General features: G+C 41.9%; 1 protein-coding gene across 12 annotated transcripts in view; it reads left to right on the forward strand.

Annotated features, from left to right (window-relative positions):
- BEND7 (BEN domain containing 7) overlaps positions 1–21197 on the forward strand; it is an 86816-nt gene that overhangs the window by 15101 nt on the left and 50518 nt on the right. For 11 of the 12 annotated variants that reach the window (XR_004902915.1, XR_004902918.1, XM_036024783.1 and 8 more), the window contains 3 exons: positions 13597–13893; positions 16992–17114; positions 20535–20800. Coding sequence is in view for 10 of the 12 variants with exons in the window: in XM_036024783.1 (XP_035880676.1) it covers positions 13597–13893; positions 16992–17114; positions 20535–20800 (686 nt within the window). In the remaining 2 variants the exon portion in view is untranslated. The remainder of the gene's footprint in view (positions 1–13596; positions 13894–16991; positions 17115–20534; positions 20801–21197) is intronic. The other variant, XM_036024763.1, reaches the window with a different exon arrangement.

Below are 21197 nucleotides of genomic sequence, written 5' to 3' on the forward strand. Positions count from 1 at the left end.
TGACTAGGGATGGAACCTTAAACCTAGGTATGTGCCCTGCTGGGGATTGAACCGCAACCTTTTGGTGCATAGGACACAGTCTAACCAATTGAGCCATCTGTTCAGGGCAAGAAAAGTGTATTTCTTGGAGTGAACCATGGTCAAAAAAGTTTGGAGGCCACTGATTGAAGCTATGGTTGCCTTCCCCTTGGAGATTTCCCATTAGTTTCCCTCAGGGAAGACTGCCACCCTCCAAGCACCTTTGGGCCCAAATTGTCAGAATTCCTTGAGATCCTTTGAAGAAAAAGGTGCTGGGAATTAATGATTTATCATTAATATTCTTTACATTGAAGATGAAACTATACAACAGGACTTGTATTTAAGTTGAGATGTTTAAAATTGTTAAACAGTTGAAGAAATATAATAATACAGCCAGTGTTTAACCGTGTTCCTACTTAACTGATCCAAGGGAGCAAGGAGTGGAGATTTGTACTTCTGTTAGTATTCTTTTAGAACTTTACTGTTCAGAAGAGCAGAGGATCAGCATTTCAAATTATATTAAAAAGGATTCTCTTTCTAAACAGTAGATTATGAACATTTATCTCTTATTGGATGAAGACAAGATTTTGGTTATACTAGTACAGGAATATGGAAGCAGCTCTTGAAATCTACAGTTTGTTATATTTTTCCTGTGTGTATTGTCAACTTTTGAATATTTTTGCTGTATGTTTCACATAATCATGAACACAAATTGTTATTCCACTTTTTCCAGGTTTAATATTTGGCTTTAGTAGAACTAACAGGATTATCATGAGCCATGGTTCCAATTTTAAAGAAACCATCTAAGCCTTATTTTTCGTAGTTTGAAACAGGACAACCAAGTTGGAATCCAAAGAGATAGTTAGTTCATTGCTTCCACTGTATGTGTTAACACAACTAGGAGCTTAAGGTGTGGACTAGTTCACACCGCCCAGCACCTCATGATGAATCCTGGATATACCACACAGCTCCATTGCTTTGTGAAGGGAGTCCTTTCTGTCACTCAGCTAGTTCCTTGAGCAGTTTAGTAGAATAATAAAGTGCTTAGACCTTGGAACTTGATGCATCCAGTTTAAACCTGTAATCTCAAAGTCCTTTTCTGCTGAGTCAAATGTGTTCATCAATATTTGAACTTTTTAGTTTGTTACTAGGACTCAGTGTAGGTGGAGTGTTTGCCAGAGGGCCTGGTCTTGTACAGGGTAAGCATTCCTAAATGGTATCTATGATGCTTTTCCCCTACACATGTCCACATTCCTTTTAAAAATACACGCCTTGTAATGAGCTTCAAGAGGAAGTAACTTTAGGCAGGTACACCAAGGGTTGCAAAATACACGCAACCAGCACCCTCCTTTCCTGACTTTGTTTTGCTGCTGTCTCCAGCCACCTCGTTCTCATCCCTGCCCGACATCATCTTTCCCGGGTAACATAACAGACGATGTGTTTATGTCCAAAGCTTCCACCACCAGTTGCCTTAGGCCCAGCTTCAGAATACCAAAGAGTAAAAAGTATACATCATTCTTATAGATTATTTTTTCTTACCAAAAACTAATACACATTCATTTTTAAAACCATTTTTAAAGTTAGAATTTATAACCTTGAAAACAAGTGAAAACTAGAAGACCCTATCCCAATCACACTCTCCAGTAATAACCAATTATTAAAAATAGAGTGTGTGTAAAAAGTATGGGTGTGTGTTACAAAAAAGGAAAATGGATTCATGTATCATATTTTGCAACTTCTTTCACTTAAGTGCATCTCCATTTATTAGACACAGGTTGAATGCCTACTTTGAGCCAGGTGGTAGGCCCTTGTTATCTCATTGCGAGTGAAATTATCAGGATCCCAACCATCATGGGGTTCACAGTTTATCTTGCACATGTTTGCAAATGACAGTAAAGGGGTCTATTTCATTCTTTGTAGATATGTAAAGATACAACTTAATCCCCTGGCTGGTGTAGCTCAGTGGATTGAGCGTGGGCTGTGAACCAAAGTGTCGCAGGTTTGATTCCCAGTCAGGGTACATGCCTGGGTTGCAGGCCATGACCCCCAGCAACCACACATTGATGTCTGTCTGTCTGTCTGTCTGTCTCTCTCTCCCCCCTCCCTTTCCTCTCTAAAAATAAATAAAATCTTTAAAAAAAAAAGATATAACTTAATCATACTGATATACCATAATTTATCTAATGCTCTAATGAACAATGTTTGGATTATCCCAGTGCTTCCCTAGTAAAACGATGCAGTGAATATCTTTGTACATGGGTACTTGTCATGGGTACTTGTTTGGATATTTCTGTAGGATAAATTCCTGTAAGTGGAATTGCTGAATTTCTCTCCAAAAAGGTTCCCAACCAAAAGCATATGATAGTGACTGTGCCTCTACACCTCCACCAAAAATGGGCTTTATGAATCTATAGTCTTTGTCAAATTAGTCAACAATTTCATATTATATTTAATTGTAATTACATTAATAATTAGGGAAGTTAAGAGATTTAAACAGCAAACTTCTCTTATAAATAACATGTTCACGTTCTTTGCCTGTGTTTCTGTTATTAGTATTTCTTGTCTTTTTCATTGAGTTATAAGACCTCTCCCCTGTATTTGGGATGTTAACTCTTTGGCTCCATTACTCCTGAACATTACTTGAAGTGGTGGCTTCTGACCCAGTCATTTAGTTAAGACTGCATTTACACATCAAAGGAACATTGGGCCCTGGCTGGGTGGCTCAGTTGGTGGGAACGACATCCCATACAGTGAAAAAGGTTGTGGGTTCTATTCCCAGTGAGGGCACATATGACATTGCGTGTTCTGGGCCCGTGTGGGAGGCACCTGATTGATATTTCTCTCTCACATCGATTCTCCTCCACTACCTTTCCTCTCTGTAGAATCAATAAAAACATGTCCTCTGGTGAGTATTTAAAAAGGGAACATTTGGTAGGGCACCCATGTTATGTTTATTATAAAATGAAAGTTAGTTGTCCAAGGAAGAACATTTGGAGGAGAAATAAGTAGATAAACTGAATTGGTTTGGGTAATTCTAGCTTTGTCATACCATTCTCTTATGAAAAACCTTCACTGATTTCCTGGCATTTCCAGGATAAAGTAAAAAATCAAGGTCCTTCTCTCTTTGACTTTGCCTATTCAATGCCTTAACTTTAACTGAGCTGATTCACCATCACCCTCTTTGTTTTCCTCTGCCCTCAAGCTTGGCTCAGTGCTATTATCTCTTTTCCAGAAGCGTCCAAGGAAATGCTGACCATCTTTGATTGACCAGCTCAAATCTCACCAACATCCTGAAGCCAGCTCTCATCCTCCCAGTTTAAATGCTCTCTTTTTCTCCTTCATTCCTGGAACACTTATAATTTATGCACTGTCCAAGGCATTTATCATATACCCTCTTGGTTTTGCCTGTTCTGCCATGGGCACTACAAAGGTATTCCTTGAAAGCGTAGCTGAGGGTGTTTAAAAGCCTGGCTTAAAAGCAGCAGCCCTTTGCTCTCTGCGGTGGCCGAGCCCCCCCTCCTCAGGCCAGGGCATCTTTGATTGGCAGGTATGTGACTGTGGTGCCCCATGTTCTTCCATGGGCTACAGGAATCTACACAGCTCCATGAGTGGAGAGTGGAGTATAGTATTTGCATTTATTTTTTAAGATAAAACAAAGATATCAAAGAAAGTTGTTCCTTGTTCCCCGCTTAGGACGTTGCCCCCAAACTTCTCATGGGTGTGTATTCCTCTTTGTCTGTTGATATTCTTTGAGGAGCACATTTGAGAAGCAGCTTGACAGCCCGTTTCAACTGCCTGTCCTTGACTCGTTTCCTGAAATTTCTCTGCTCCTTTGGCCCTTAATACCTGTCTTAAGCTTTTTTAGCCCTTTTCGCTTTGAAGGCCTATTTTCCAGCTAAGATCTCCAGCATTCTGTCCTAGTACTTGTCCTGGCCTGGCTCCACATTCTCAGCTTGAGTAAAGAGGTCCAGCCTCCTGCCCTGGCAGCAGGTGGCCCACGCTGGGTAAGCCTGCCCATGCATTCAAAGAGAGGCATTGAATTCTTAGAATTGTTTGTGCTTCATTTGTCTTCCATGTTAGATTGCAAAGCCCTGAAAGGGAGAAACTGTTTCATTCATTCATATATATTTGTCGTGTGGTATCTCATATTTAGTAGTACTATAATAAGTAGTTACTTGACTGAATGAATGAACAGGATGTTATCTAAATAGATTTGAAAGGAATATGGTTGTCCTTCAAATGACAATGCCATGTGTACATTGGGCTGCTTAATTATTCTCTACCTGTAACTTTGCATTTAATGTTGTCCTCAAACACATGGCAATGAATTTGTAGTGTAGGTGCTCCTCATCGTAGTATTTGATCCAACCAACTAATGACTCCACAGCCACTGTTTGGCCGCTCTCCTTCTCAGTGACATTTAGACTTTCAGACTGTGTTGTGTAGCACTCTTAGAATTCTGCAGCGTGGTGTAGGCACTGATAAGGAATGCGTGTTCTGGTATACTCTCTTGAACTGAACTGTGCTCCTGCCCTGGCTGGTGTGGCTCAGTGGATTGAGCACCAGACTGCAAAGCAAAGAGTCGCTGGTTCTATTCCCAGTCAGGGCACATGCCTGGGTTGCGGGCCAGGTCCCCAGTATGGGGCGAGCAAGAGGCAGCCACACATTGATGTTTCTCTCCTTTCTTTCTCCTACCCTTCCCCTCTCTCTAAAAATAAATAAGTGAAATCTTAAAAAATAAAGAACTGTGCTCCTCTTCATTTACTGGAGTTCCACTTAAGATTGCATTGGAAAAAAAGACTCACTTAGAAACCATTGCTCTCCTCTACAAACTAATGCTTTACAGACCATTTTTCCTGGGTTAGAATCCCAGTCTTGCCACATCCCTCATAAACATGGCTGTTATCGGTGAGGGCAGCCCAGTGGGTCCTTGGTGGCGTGCATGCGTCAGCATGGGTTTGGAATCAGCATGCTGACTTCAGGTCCTCTCATAGCACAGAGTCTTCAAATTCCTCTGCTTTGAGACTCATGGTTGAGATTTGTGGTGAGGGCTGCAACACAGGCATGAAGGCCCTGTCTCCTTCCTCCTCTCATGCTGTCATGTGACAGGCTGTAGGTCAGTGTTTTCTACAACGTGGCTCCACACCAACGTCTGGTATTTGAGAGGAGATATTTGAACCATTTCTTACAAATCCTGGTCATGTTAGTATTTCTCACTCATACTTTTTCTGTTTATTTTAATGTGTCTGTTCCTGAAAATTGCAAGGAGTTTTCAAGCATTCTTTTTTTTTTTAAGTATATTCACAGGGTTGTGCAGCCATCACCACTATCTGTTTCCAGGACTTTTTCATCATCCTAATCAGAAAAAGTGTTCTTATTATCTCTTCTTCTGCACATTTTCTTGGATGCTTCTACATGGTTTATGAACTGGAAGGGTCAGCTCTTTAAGACCATATGTTGCCCAGCCTCCTGCCTGGAAGACACAGTTTTGATCCATGCTTTTCCTTGTTGATATGTCCTACCCGTAATTACCCATCATATACTTGAAGACAATTATTCAATAGCCATATATTTCTCAGTGAAACAACCCATTTTCTTTACTCTTTCCTTGTTTCCTTAGTCTTTTTGTTGACTTTTTCATTTTCTTCTTAAGGTTCTCAGCAGCCTCCTTAAAATAGTGCAAAACTGGACATGATACTATAATAAAGTCAAGCAATACCAAATATAGTGCAGGAATTGTCCCTCAGTGCTTTAAGATTCTGTCAGTCCTTCTGTTAAGATGAGTTACCCAGAGTGGCACCCCTGGGCGATTTGATGTTGGGGACAGGGAGAGCAAGGAGATGGAGATGACTCCGTCCTGACTGGTGACTGCTCCTTGGCACAGAGAGGACGTCTGGAGGGGTCGATTGACTCTCTTTACCAGCGTGGAAACAAATAAGGTCACAGCTTTTTTAATGTTGAATAGGGGTTTCGAGCTCTCTACCTAGTGGATTAATAGGAAAGCTGGTATCTCCACATAAGGTGTCTCTTCACCCACTGAGTTATTAAGGAACCCCGGGGCCTCTCCAGAGACCGGCTACTACTGGGGTCATGGCAGCAACCACTACTAACAGGATAGTTCTGGAGGATTGTCTCATCATCAGCTTTATGTATTTTCAGTTGCCTGCTTATCGTCTAAATTTTCTTTGTCAAAACTAGGCTCACCATATCCCCACTCCCCTGCAACCTTTTCCCCTAATTTTCTGACTGGTATTAATATCAATCAGTTACCCAAGCTAAAAACCTTAGAGTTAGCTTGAATAGATTCTTCTTCTTCACGACCCCACCCTATCTCCATATACAGTTAATCACCAATTCTGTGTCGATGAAATTTAAGTTTCTTTCTCTAGTCCCACCCTCCAAATCCTGATGCAGACCATTGTTATCACAGCCTTAAACAATAATAGTCTAGCTGGTTTTCTTTCCCATACCATTTTCACCATAGTTTTGCCAGAATTGTTATTCTAAAGAATAGATGTGATTATTTACTATCCTTATATTAAAAGAGATAATGAATTTAAAATGACCCAGAGTAATAACCCAGTATCTCCAGGGTGAAATTACTCTTCCTTAGCCTGCCAGATAAGGCCCTTAATGGGATGACCTGCCTATAAGTTTCAACTTCATCACCTGTCACTTCCCTTAGGAATTCCCACCATGCAGAACTGCTATTCAGGAAGAAGGGTGAGAGGTGGTCCAGCCTTGTGGCATCAACTTAGACAACTGTGGGCTTCCTGAGGTGGAAAGAGCGACATTTTGGGGAGCCACCCTTGCCAGCCCCGTGGGAATAGGAGGTGAATAACTTTCACCCAGGGGGCTTCTGGGGAGGGCAGCCTCCTCGGGGAAGGCCTATTAGCTCTAGCAAGGAAGCAGGGCCATCTGAAGCTAGTAGGGCAGTTTGCTCACTGGAGTTCTGGGGCACCAGTTAAAAGAGGTAAGGATCACTAGAGTGGGAAAAATCAGGACCATTTTTCAGAATTAATATAAAGGGATTTGGGTAAAAGATGATAAGAGATTTGGAGGGGGGTGTCTTTTAATTTAGACCAGATGATCTTTATATCTCTGGGGCCTAGGAGGTGCTTTTTGTAAAAGTACATTTTATTGATTATGCTGGTACAGTTGTCCCAGTTTTTTCCCCTTTGCCCCCCTCTGCCTGATCCTTCCCTTACCTCCAGCAGTACCCCCCCTTAGTTCATGTCCATGGGTCCTGCATATAAGTTCTTCAGCTTCTCCATTTCCTATACTATTCTTAGCACCACCCCCTATCTATTTTGTACCTACCATTTACACTTCTATTCCCTGTATCTTTTCCCCCATTCTCTTGATTCCCCCTCCCCACTGATAACCCTAAGAATGATCTCCATATTTATGATTTTGTTCCTGTTCTAGTTGTTTTCTAAGTTTGTTTTTGTTTTTTAGATTCAGTTGTTGATAGTTGTGAGTTTATTGTCATTTTAATGTTAATAGTTTTTATCTTTTTCTTAAATAAGTCCCTTTAACATTTCATATAATAAGGGTTTGGTGATGATGAACTCCTTTACCTTATCTGGGAAGCACTTTATCTGCCCTTCAATTCTAAATAATAACTTTGCTGGATAGAATAATCTAGATTTTAGGTCTTTGCTTTTCATCACTTTGAATACTTTTTTTCCAGTCCCTTCTTGCCTGTAAGGTTTGTTTTGATAAATCAGTCTTATGGGAATTCCTTTGGAGGTAATTCTTTTCTTTTGCTGCTTTTAAGATTCTCTCTTTGTCTTTAACCGTTGGCATTTTAATTATGATGTGTCTTGGTGCATCCCTCTTTGGGTCCAGCTTGTTTGGGACTGCCTGTGCCTCCTGGACTTGTATGTCTATTTCCTTTGCCAAATTAGGGAAGTTTTCTTTAATTACTTTTTCAAGTAGTTCTCAGTTTCTTGCTCTTCCTCCTCTCCTTCTGGCACCTCTATGATTGAGATGTTGGCACTTTTGGAGATGTCCCAGAGTCTTCTTATTCTCTCCTCATTTTTAAAAATTCTTATTTCTTCATTCTGTTCTGGTTTACTGTGTATTTCTTCATTATGTTCCAAATTATTGATTTGAACCCCAGCTTCCTTCCCTTCACTGTTGGTTCCCTGTGGATTTATCTTTATTACTCTTAGTGTAACCTTCATTTCTTCCCTCATGTTTTTGCCATCCTTAATGAATTATCTGAATATCCTGACCACCAGTGTTTTGAACTCTGTATCTGATACTTTGGCTATCTCCATTTCATTTAGTTCTTTTGGGGGGGGGGTGTTGTTCTGTTCTTTCATTTGGGCCATATTGCTTTGTTCCTCAATTTGGCAGCCTCCCTGTGTTTCTGTATATTAGGTAGAGGTGCTTTGACTCTGTGTCCAGTGCACCTGCTCAGTTGTACAGGGCAGAGCCTTAGGTAACTGCCAGGGTGGGACTTCACTGCTTTGTGGCACTGTATTGGGGGAGGGGTCAGAGAGGAGACAGTGCCACTGCCTGGCTGCTAGAAGCTTGCCTGGCAGTTTTCCCATTTCTAGTCACTTCACCCACTTTCCATATGTGACTGTCACCCCTCTGGCTGTTGCCCTGGTGCTGGATCCCAGAGTGGGTGTGTTTGCATACATTCTAGGACCATGCAGGCCCTTTAAATAGACTCTCCTGGGAGACCAGCAGTTTCTTCCACTACTCCAACCTGCACTGGTTTTTACAGCCAAAAGTTATGAGGCATCGTCTTCCTGGCACGGGAACTCTGGGCTGTGTAGTCTGCCCTGGGGCTGGGATCGCTCACTCCCCAGGTATCCCTCCTGACTCTTATCCACCACATGTGAATGTGAGATTGCCCATTCCTCCAGCCACCGCCACCTCGCCACCACTAAAACACTGTCCTCTCTGTCCCAGCTCCCCATCTCCTACCCATCTGGATGAATATGGCTTCTTTAAATCCTTGGTTGTCAGATTTAAAACCAAACTTCCATACAGTTTGATTTTCTGGCAGTTCTGGGTGTTTTTTGTTTTGAGGTTAGTTGGGATCTTTCTCATGGTTGTGTAAGGAGGTGAAGCATGTCTACCTATGCCTCCATCTTGACCAGAAATCAGAAGGCACTTGATAATTGTTTGTTGAAATATTTATTTCTGGTATTTCTTTAACTTCATTCTATTAAGATAATGTTGGTTTATGACCTTAGTGTTACATTTAATTCTACTGGATTCATTTGGTCTAATCAGCCATTTCTTTCATTAATTCAAGGTTTGTGGAATATCTGCTGTCCATCAGCACCACTTCATTTGTTCTTCATGAGCCTTCGTAAGAAGACATACATAGATGGACATATGATCTTCATGTACAACCTCTCGCTGTTTGTACACTGCCGTCTTTTTCTTCTGTAATCCCAGACCGTAAATAATCAGTCATGTTCTGTGTAGGCCATCCTTCTCTCCTGGCCAAGTGAGGGGAGAACCTGTGTGATGACTTCTTGGTTGCAAGACTCCGTGTGTACTATGTAAATTCTTTGTGTGAAGGAAAGTGATCTGGTCGAGTCTTGAAATTCAGTGAAGGGAGAATTCAGCCTACAGTCTTTTTTAGACCTTGTCCAAGGAACTTAGTTACTAAACAGTTAAGATTATTTTACCTGGAGGGAGACACATAGCATAGATCCATTTTAGTAAGACTTCTTTTCGTTTGTTTTGTCTAAAGAAACTTTGCCTCTTGGGGTTGAGTTTAAGTGAAGACATAGAGAGGTTTGGAAAGAAACCAGAACGTGCGCAGATTTCCCTGTGTAATCAGGCTTCTTTAGATAGCCCATCGCCCCTAAGAGCTTCCTCTTCCTGGCATTTATCTGTGGAGAAGACACTGACTAATTAGAATTGGAAAGACAGGGGGTAACTAATGCTTCAAATCTCAGTCTCTTATACTTTGCACCATTTTTTTAAAGTCAAAGAACATGGGCTCCCTCCATTAAAAAACAAACACATGCCTTGGGCTCCGTAGTGAAGACACAATAAGCCCACTTCTTTTGAAAAGGACACGTGTGGTTTTCAGAGGCATCAGGCCCCGCCTCCCTCCCCAGTGGCTGCTGTGCACCCCTCGGTGCAGAGCACAGGTCTGGTCTGCAGTCTGAGAAGAGTAGGTGACTTGCCCCACATCAGGTAACAACTTAGCACATTTAAGAAGTGAGTCCGGGTGTCAGGAATGTCTGTGCCCCACACCAGTATCTGGGGACTGAACTTCCGCAGGCTCACCTACTCACCTGTGGTCAGCGCCTACTCCATCCCAGGCGAAGTGTGTTGACTCGGCATTTTTGGCCCTCCCTACTTTCAGTCTTCATGTCTCCTTGCTGACCCTCTGTTCCATGTGTCCAAAATGTGTAAAGACTCATTCCCCCTCACTCTGCCAGAGTCCATTGTCACCTGCATGTGTCATTGGGCTCTAGGACCTGTCCCCATAAGCAGTGTTTTCAGGGCGGCTCCCTGCTTCTTTGACTCAAGGGAGGACAGTTCAGTTACCCCAGGGACCATTCATTCATACACGTCCCGTTGTCCTATAGGGTCGCCCAGCCTGTCTCCTCCAAGAAGCTGTCCCCTCAGTCTGCCCTCCTTCACCCTTCCCTACAGTCCCTTCACTTTCCTCTCACTGGCTGGTGCAGTTCTCTGTTTTCTGTCCTTTGAAATGTCCCCGTGGTCAGGTGGGCTGCAGGCTCCCTGCTGAGTGCAGCCAGGTGTGCCCTGGCCTCTGCTGTCCTCCCCACAGCACTCCTTCCCCCTCCGTCGTCCCCCAGGTCCCCATTTGTTGTTGGGTTTTTGTTTTGACTTTGGAAGAAATATTTTTAAACATCACAGGGGCAGCTGACAACCAGAATTTCCCTTTCCGCTTTTCCTTTCTTTCCTGCACCCAACCTGCAGCCCAGGATTCTGGTCTTACACATGAAAGTACAAAGCATGCAAAATTCAAGTTGAATTTTCAGTCCTGATTTTCAGAGATATGACTTCTGGCACTAGGAGACTAAGGTCCTGACAAAGCAGGTTTGCACTTAGAAAGGTCCAGAACCCTGGACCAGAAGCCTTCTCCTCCCTGCCGCCAAAGGCAGCACTTCATCATAGCACTCAGTCTCCAGGGCAGAGGTGGAACCTCTGAGAAGAGAGTATCCCTTTGGCAGAGATGTGCCCGGGTTCCTATGGAGAAGCACCCTGGCATTGACTCAGCCAGGCAGAATGTGGCCTTGCGGCGCAGCTCTTGCCAGGGAGCCAGGAGGGCGGGGTGTGGCAGCCACCAGCCCGTGCCAGCGCAGATTGGTGAGCCACAGCTTTTGACAGATGCACGACTTTTCTGATGGAGATCAAGGACGAGATCTCCACAGGAAAGAAGTTTCTTCTTGCCCGAATTGTACTGTTAACTAGCCAGGAAAGTATGTGTTTGGTGCTGAAACTAGCACCACATTCGCCTGTAGATTTATCTTCCAGAGTTCCTTTGGGAGCTCCTCCAGACACACCCTGTTCTAGACATCTTGGGGAGGTGGTAAATTCTCCTGGCTGCATCAGTGAAATTGTGCTTGGTCATTCTGTTAGAATCTGGAAGATGATCCATTGTTTTCTATATTGTAATTTTCACAGGTTGCTTGATGTAATAATGGTTCTATTACAAATTAAAATATTTCTCCTCTCAAGCATATAGCAATGCATAACAGTATTGTAAATTTGGAAATCTGTCATATCTGTATTCACCCATGTTAGGCATTAAAGGCAGAGTTAGTATTTTATTGCCATTTTAAAAATGGAAGATACTCCCTGGCTGGCATAGCTCAGTGGATTGAGCAAAGGCTGCAAACCAAAGGGTCACAGGTTCGATTCCCAGTCAGGGCACATGCCTGGGTTGCAGGCCATGGTCCCCAGCAACCACACATTGATGTTTCTCTCTCTCTCTCTTTCTTCTTCCCTCTCTAAAAAAATAAATAAATAAAATCTTAAAAAAAATGGAAGATACTGATTTCAAAACAATCTATAAAAGTTTCCTTACAGTCAGTAATGTATTTATATATTAACTAACTAAATATCTAACTAGACAACACAAAATACCTAAATTTGTTGTGCAGTTACCAGTTCTATGGAGAAATCTGGCTCACATGATAATAAGTGCATTAAAACATCATTATGTTAAACATGCTGGATTTGTTTGCAGGAGCTGTTTTTCTTAATAGATACTTTCTGTGGGGCTTTTGTTTTTTCTCATAGTTTAAATTTCAGGCAATTAATAGAGTGATTGCATGAGTGTGTATACATACCTTGGCATAATACTTTTATTTTAACAACCAGATTAGAGGGGGGAAATCCACTTTTCTTAACCTTTGTGAAGATACTGGTTGACGCACAGTTTAAGAAGGTGTTATGTTTGAAATAGCTCCTAATATCGGCATCTTTTATTGGTCTTATTGCTAGAAAATATTTTATATTTGTATAATTTGACAGTCATCTTTAGGTACATCTTTAGGTATTTACTAAGTACCCCCGGTGCAGTAGGGAGATACCTTAGTTTAAAAAAAAATCCCCTGAGGGAAAAAGAATCTTAAAATAAAAAGTTCAGTGTAAAACTTCTGGAGTTGAACAACAATGTGAATATATGCAATACTGACCTGTGTACTCAAAAATGCTTAAGATGGAAAATTTGATATGATGCGGGTTTTACCACTATTTTTTAAAAAGTCAATGCATAGGTGAGGTAGTCTTTGAAACAACCTGTTCTCTTTTGCACGTGGTTACCAAGTGGAAGCGCCAGTGGGTTTGGTCCTGACAGGGCCAGGGTGAGGCGGTCAGGAGGATGGAGCAGGGTGGCAGTGGGAGACTGCACTTCCCCTTCTGGTGCTTGTGCAGCCAGGGACCCCTGGATGCCACTGGGCTGAGTCACAGTCCCAGAGGCACCTCCCTTGTGAGCTGGTCTGAGAAAGACAAGACCTTCCTCCCTTGCCCCTGATGTTTCTATGCTCCTGTCTATGCTCACCTCTGGCGGTGATGCCTCCACTGACTGCGTCGTACTGGAGTGCACTGCTAGTCCTCAAAAAGCCCTGCATGCCAGCCTGTGCCACCCGTTCGTGCTGATATCCGCACCGACTGGAGCAGGTGGGCAAGCCACCCCCCAGGCTTCACTGCTATAGCTGTCAGCTGGAGCAGCTCCAAGCAGGGCTTCAGTCTCGAACCCCATCCTCCATCTTCTGCCTCAGCCTGTTTTCTTATGACACCCTCACCCAGAAAGCACTCCCAAGGAGGGAATTTAAAGTATGTCCCAGATGAAACTCACTCAGAAAAACTCTTTTTTTTTTCCGTAAAAGAGTTTGGCCAGAAAGAGATTAAGCTGAGATGCACCAGGAATATAATTGGATCCTTTAGACCACAGCCAGTTTCCTTGCCTTTAATTTTTATGGACTACTTAGTATCCAGAAGCTTGCACCTGGAATCAGTAATCTTTGCCATTTCCAGAGAAGGGGTGGTGGTATCTTCTGGTAGTGGATTGTTTTTTCTTTTGCTAATTTACAGTGCTCTCTTTGGCCCTGTTCCCATTAGGAGGTGAAAGCATGGAAATTAAAAAACAAATCACAGGAATGAGAAGGTTACTGAATGATAGCACTGGGAGGATCTATCAGCGTGTTGGCAAGGAAGGCGAAAAATTAAAAGAAGAACCCCAGGATTTGGACTCCATCTGGCCCCAGCGTTTGAACTCTGCTGAGGCCCCACAGAGCCTCCACCCTTCTCGGGGTGCGTGGAATGAGTTCCCAGCCCAGAGCGGGCAGCTCTCAGGGCAGTCTGGCCCCCGCGCTAGAGCCTTCCAGAGTCAGCCCCACACTGCTGGGAGCTCCAACGGTATGGTCGTTATCAGGCATTTAGAATGCTCTTACGGGGGGTTGTCCGAGTGTTGTTTTATTCCTAAATGTTCATTGTGTTCAGTGAGTCCTTGCTTAACATTGTCAGGTAGGTCTTTGGAAACTGTGACTTCAAGCAAAATGATATATAATGAAACCAATTTTACCATGGACCAATTGTTCCTGCGGCCTATTTCTGGTCACAAAAGCATCACCAAACTTGTAAATAAAGACCCAAAACACTTGTAATATTACACATTGAAGCAAATGTGAGCTATCTATACATTTAAGAAAGGTGAATAAAAATAAGTAAGAGAATCCTTTTCCAACTCGCTGATTCCAATTCAGCATCACGGGTGTCCGGAGCCTCTCTCAGCAGCTTAGGGTACAAGGCGTGGACCCGCCCTGGACAGGATGCCCTTCCGTCCCAGGGCCACTCGCACCCGTACTCACTCAGATCAGGACAACAGCAACACAGCAGTGGACTTCAGGTGCACACCTTTGGGGTGTGGGAGGAAACCCACGCAAGCGTGGGGGGAATGTGCCAAGTCCAAACAGGCAGTGGCCTTGGCTGGGAATTGATTTATTTTTCTCATCAGTGTTATCAGAAAATGACACTAATGCTGTACATTAAGCCCTACCTTAATCACCTGCCTTACTTGAGTTATTTTAAGAGACAGGGAAGACATGGAAGGAAAAGTTGCAGAATATAAAATATGAGACTTAAGACTCAGGAAAGACTGGGGTTCTATAGTAGAAATAATGATTCTCTGAGATTTTAGCCCTTTAGGAAGTTGTAGCTGCCGTTCGCTGGTGTGCAGGTTTTGTCACGAAAGACTGAACACTAGGGCAGAAAGAGCGCCCTCCCCTTTGTCATTAAAAGAAGATTCCTGGTCATGTGGTGTATTAGTAGTACATCCCCTTGCTTACACCGTTGCTTTTCTTCATCATCAGAAGAGTTGTAGTGAAAGGGAGGACTGATAGATAACCTAGCACCCTAGTCCCTGTTTTAACCTCACATCCCAGCTACTGAACCAAATGCTCCATATTTTATAACTTGCTTCATTAGGGTTGAAATGTATTCCTTTAAAGTAAAATTTCCTTAATTGAAATTTCTAATTGTTTAGAAAAAAAATCAAATGGGAGTTTTTTTTCCAAAGCTTATGGGAAAAATGGATGATTTTTTTCCAGTCATGTTAACTTTCCTCCAGTGACTTTGGATGTTACTTGTCCTATAAATTATGTATAGATGTGCAGACCTATAGTTCCCACAAGAAAGAGGTAAAAATTCATTTTCAGTTTTCTTGAAAAGTAAAGGATTTTTCCCATTTGTTATCCTTCAAGATTAAGAGAATTGTTTTGATTATTATTTTTTAAACACAATTTGCAGTAACCAGTTCAGATGCGTGAAAAGCCATCCTGGGACACCGTTGATGAGACCCGAGGGACCCAAAGAGGTGTACCAGCATCTTCTCTTTCTTTCATATGTCAACATCAGATTCATAGGTTGGCCTGCTTCCAGCTTGCAGGGAGATGGCTCTTGAAAGACTCCTCCATAAAAATAAAAAGTCAGTTCTCTTTCAAATTAGAAAATGATTTATAACAAGCTGAAAGGAGTTGGTTTTGTCCTCTAAAAAGAATAAAGACAGTACTTAGAATAGTGATTAGGAATGGTCGACAAGGACCCCCTGATTCTTTGGCCATGGAAGAAGCTCGACGAGAAATAAGCTGCCCTCAGGTATGGGTGGAGTTAGTAAACCCCACAGCAGTAAGTTTTGGGTGAACAGAGTTCTCTTTCCCAGTACACAACAAGGAAGGTGCATTGACTTTGTAGGAAAATGTTGTGTTGAAAGCTACTAACATAAATTCCCTGGTATTCATTTGAAAATAGATCTCTTTTGTGTTTGTTTCATCTTTTCAAGAGAAATTTATCGTATATAACTGACTGGTATTTCACTGAAATTATTTGCAATTTTTAGGTGTTATAACACCTCAGTTTGCTACAATTTTGAACATAAATAATTATGCTACTCCAAACATTGTTATCTAAGTATTCCATGATTTTGCTGTGGTGAATTTTTCTATAGCATCCACAACTAATGAATATTATAGGATTTAAATTATGTGTAATATAAAATAGAAGATGTAATTGGACCAAAACATTACCTTACCTCTTCCACCTATGGAAAAACCTAAGTGATAGCAGTGACTCACTTATACGGCCCATTTTATGGGAGTGGGGTTGGGTACTGGTGCTAGAGGGGGCGCCACTGAGAGCGTGGTTTTCCAAATGTTCCCTTTCATCCTAAGGACAGTAGGAAGATGTTTGTTTGCTTATTATAAGGGAAAAAGAATAGGATAGTTATTTTAAAGAAAATATGTTGAACTTAAACAGTGAAAAAAGACTAAAATGATGGAACTGTAAGAATTGGGAATGGAAAAAAAGATAGAGGAGGATTGCCTTCATTAAGCTGGAGAAAAGCCAGTGCATCAACACCCTCTAACCCATCAAGATCAAATGTACCCTCCCATACCGTCCCCCCACTCTTCCCCACCCCACACACACCGCACTCAGAGAGCGCCTTGAAAGTTTTAGTGTGTTGACAGTTCTTAATTTTTGTGATAACATGCTAAATACTAAGACTATTTTTTTCATAGTTAGACACATTTAATTCTTACTACAAACTCTTGTAACACATGCAGTTGCCGGTTTTTTGTTTGTTTGTTTGGTAAGGCTGTTCTCAGAGCTAGTTTTTTTGTGCAAAATAGCGTGAGCGTGTTTCCAGTGCATTTTTCAGCTATTGTTATCTGAGATGAACTGGTGTGACAATAGGAAGGCCTGCTGTGGTGGTGCATTGTTTGTGAACTTTCCTGCAGGCTCCACCACCCTGTGAAGTACACACACCTTGTAATAAATTCAGAAACCTAGATAATTAGATAAAGTCAGATGCGCAAATTTGTGAAAAATATTGGGTACATTTTCCTTAGGCACAGTCTCATAATGATTGCACAGGCTTTGAGTCCTGTCAAGGTATCTTTTTTTCCTCTTTATAATTTTGGTGTTGTATGGAGTGTGTCATTCTTTTCTTTCATGCTTAGGAGAACTTCCAGTGTTGAATTCGTCAGCTGGATCAAACTGCTGTACCTGTAACTGCCAATCAACATTGCAGGCCATTCTCCAAGAACTCAAGACCATGCGGAAATTAATGCAAATTCAAGCAGGTACAAAGATTACACCTCAGATCCAGCTCTCTGATTCTTAATGCATATCTGACATCTAAAGTTGGGATGTTTAGAGTGCTTTTATTATTGAGTTCTTCCCTCTGTGCTGTCTTGCTGTGATTTTTCAAGGGTCTGTTTTCTCAGCTTTTTCTTCAACCCATTTTCCCTTTAGCAAATCTATTGGATTTTTTATTGTTAGTACTCCTCCTCCTCTACTTATGTACATGTGCTCTGTATACCTCACCCCCTGATCTCCTAACACCTTACAAATGTCAGTTCATTGTATTTTTTAAACAGTTAAACAGGAAGGTGGGCAAAGTTCTTCAGCTCATTTTCCAGATGTGAATTGACAAAGAGGTTCCATTCTGATCAGGAAAGAAAATGAGGCTGCCTCATCTCTGATGCTCAGTTTGGGGCTGCCTGCACCTTGACAACCCCACTCCTGCTGTTGGGGCTGGCATGGCAGCAGGGAAGCCACGCAGGTGTGGAGGAGCCCTTTAGGAATCCTGGGCTCCAGTGGTGAAGCGCACAGGCTGACAGGAGGTGCTGGCCCTCACTCTCTGCTGGTGACCTTTCTCCCTAGCATTCAGGACAGAGAAGCTCATAGACATGTTTCGTCTTCTTTATTTACATGACACCATTTTTTGTCCTCACTCCTGTTAGACAAGATGAATAAAGAAGAGCAGTGAATTTGTAGTTTGGGGTCAGAGTTCAGTTTTTCCTCCTTTACCTGAGCCACTTCTCTGAGCCTCAGATTTCTCCTTTGTTACTGGAGTATTAATATCTCGCTCTCAAGGTTGTTTTCAAAAGAGAAGGAGGTAGTAAATGAGCTCTGTGAAGCATGACACGAGTGCAAGCTATTTTGTGAGTACTGTCCTAAAGACCACTGGGCATTTCCTAGAAGGCTGGAAGTCTAGATCTTCATGACAGTGGCTCTGTTTTCTAATCCTCACAATTAGAGGAGGAAAGAACTTTTTTGTCACAGGTACAGAAAATAAACAATCATTTTACTAAGCCTTTCCTCTTGTCAGGGAAAAGTGCTTCTCAACCTTGGCCTAAAGCAGCACAGTCATATATGACTAGCATTCCCATCCTTCCCTTGTAAAGGTATTCACAAAGGTCAGCGTTCAGGAATTGTACGTGATGCCTTTTAGTGACTTCTAGTAAAATTTTAATATTAGTGATGTGCTTTTGATATTAAAAAGCTAAATACTTAAGACATCTTAGTCGCCAAGATCACATGAAAGTAAGGTGAACAAAAGGCTCTCTGAAAAGCAACATCTAATTTTATGTGCTGAATTTGGTTTGATCGCAAGGGGGGGAAAGCATTTTGGTCAGGTCAGTAAGCATTTACCTCACCTTGTTCTACCATGATAACCTGTGTTCCTACTAACCGGCTGGAAAGGCTAACATCTCCTAAATAAGGAACTCAGAAAGAAAAGTTACTTCCCCGTGTACAGATTCTGTTTTCAGAGGAAGAATTTGTTAGCACCTAGGAAAATATGCATAGGCAATTGTACTGATTTATTTTGTTACTTAAGCTCTTTACTACTGAAATGGCAACTATAAAAGCTGCTTTAGAAACTTTTAAGTAAATGCCACTTTGTTGCAATGTTTTCTGTTCTGAACCTTTGCAGATTAGGGCAGTGGTGAGTCCAAAGGTGTAGGAGGGCAGAAAGGATCAACTAAATAAGTTACTCTTCTTTAACTTAAGAATTTGTTGTGTGGCTAGGTTTTATTGCCTTTAAGGTTCAATTTAACTTATATATATTTCGAAAGTTTTATTTTTAAGAAGACAAGAAGTAGGATCAAGGGATAAGATCTGGATGCAAGAAAACTTTAGCTATGTCTAGACTTGCAAAGGAGAAGAAAACTCAGTCCCTTGTATTTTTGAAACCAAAAACATTTTCACTTTTAATTTAGAATAGCAAGGCTTGGAGAGGCGTGTGTTTTAGACTTGACAGTTGCTTCAGTCGTCCACTTGACTTTGGGGATATTCAGCCTTGGGTGGAAATTTGGAGAGAACAGAGAAAAGCTCTGCACTCCACCTTGCACATTGGGAATACTTGAGGAGCTTCAGAAAAATCTCAGTGCCCAGGCACCAACCCTGGATGGAATTCCAATTCAATTAATCTGGGGTGAGGCTGAAACGCTGAAGCTTTCTTCAAGCTCTGGGGTTATTCTAATGCACAGCCAGATGAGCTCAGAACCCAGTGAGCTCGGGGAATTCCTGCGCTGGTGATGAAAAACGTTTCAGTTTACATGCAGTGCAAGTGTAATAGTTCGTTTCTAACACTCGGTTATAAATCTCTTCCCAGCCTGGAGATGAAAATACCAGGCTTAGAGTATGACTATTCTTTATTTGCAATCTACATTTATTTGCAGTTAAAGAGCTTCAATTTTCATTTAACATATTTATAGGTGTGTTAATGTAAAAAGGCAAGCATACCCTATGGTCACATCTAGTAAGCCATATTAACACATGAAAATTTAAATAACAAGGCCATATTTTCCTATTAAACTTTCCATGAGAGTATTCATAAATATTAACAAACGTTACTTTTCAAAGTGCACCTGTGGAAATTATAATTACCATCCTTATTTCTTTAAGTATATTTTCAGTATTCGTACTTAGTTCTTGTTCAGTGCTTTTCGCCTTTTCTGGATTTTACTCACTTGCTCAACTTGTATAGAACTATATTATTTCTACTTTTCAGCCACATAAAACTGAGGCGTGGAGAAGCAGCCTAGTCTGAACCAGCAGTGTAGTGCTGTGGAGACAGTTGATGTGTGGACAGTACTGGCTTGTGAGGAAGGAGTCACTGGACCTGACAAGTGACTAGCAGGCTTTGCCCACGTGCTCCCTGGTGCATGCACACTGGTCACTCCAGCCTGATTCGTTTGCTTAGTTGCTCGGTCTTACCCAGATGATGATCCTTATCCAGTCTTTGTCAGTTTCAGTGCTAGCAACTGATCAGTTTAACCCAAAATGACAATTGGAACATTCCTGAAACTGGCTTACCCAAAAGTATGGACATCTATACTTCAACTTAAGTTCGGAGTTCTCATTGATATAAAAATGTCATGTGATTTGTAAAATGATGCTCAGGTGTTTTCTCATAGCTCATCATCCTTTTCTTTCACTGAACCCAGCAGTAGCAGTGCAATCAATTATTCACCAGCATCTGCAGCAGAGTTCTCCCTTGGGTGTTTTTCTGCCTTTAGAACTTTAAGGTGCTCCAGAGCCCACATTTGGTAAAGCCAGGTCCAGCGTGCTTTATTTTATTCTGCTGTGCTTCGTCCTTGAGTGAGCAAGCCCCCTGGCAGTCTCAGCTTGTGGAGACTGCAGATAGATGGGTGCTAAGTTTTTCCTAAGTTGGAAACAAGTGCCTGTACCATATTTGTGTTTATTGTTCACAGTTGGAACCCAAAACAGACAACAACCCCCAATTTCCCTTATATGCTCCCAGCGAACTGCTGTCTCACGCAAGAGAAATAAAAAGAAAAAAGTGCCCTCTAAGACTGTTGAACCTCTTACTGTGAAACAGAAGCCCAGTGTGTTAGAGACTGAGAAGAAGACCGCTGTGGCCTCAGAGCAGCCTGCCCTCCAGGCGGCTGAGCACACCTCCGCCTCGGAGAACCACGTCCTGGGATTTGGCATTGTTCTGGAATCGCCTTCCTCAGATGTAAGTTGATGTTTTCTAGTGATGTAACTGTCAGGGATTTTATCATATTGCTACACTTTCCTATTAACTCCTGCTGCCCAAGCAAACTGAAAAAACTTGCAGAATACATGTGGGAAAGAGGAAAGGAAGATGATGAATAATTTGCCTGCCTAGTATTTTCTCTTCTGAAAATCTTATGCCTTATTTATTTAAGCATGCTTCCATTCTGTATCTGTGAAAGAAGAAAGGTTATAGAGTAAGTAATCTACTCACTAATTTCTCTAACATTTTTAATTTTGAAGTGGCCATTTTCAATTTCCTCAGTGTAGTGAGCTAAAAGAACATAATTAAATCCTTTGTAAAGGAGTATAAATGAACTGAACCTTACAGATAAAGTCATACCTTTGTGGAAACACAA

The sequence above is a fragment of the Phyllostomus discolor genome, chromosome 1, assembly GCF_004126475.2.
Source record: "Phyllostomus discolor isolate MPI-MPIP mPhyDis1 chromosome 1, mPhyDis1.pri.v3, whole genome shotgun sequence".
Classification (NCBI taxonomy): Eukaryota; Metazoa; Chordata; class Mammalia; order Chiroptera; family Phyllostomidae; genus Phyllostomus; species Phyllostomus discolor.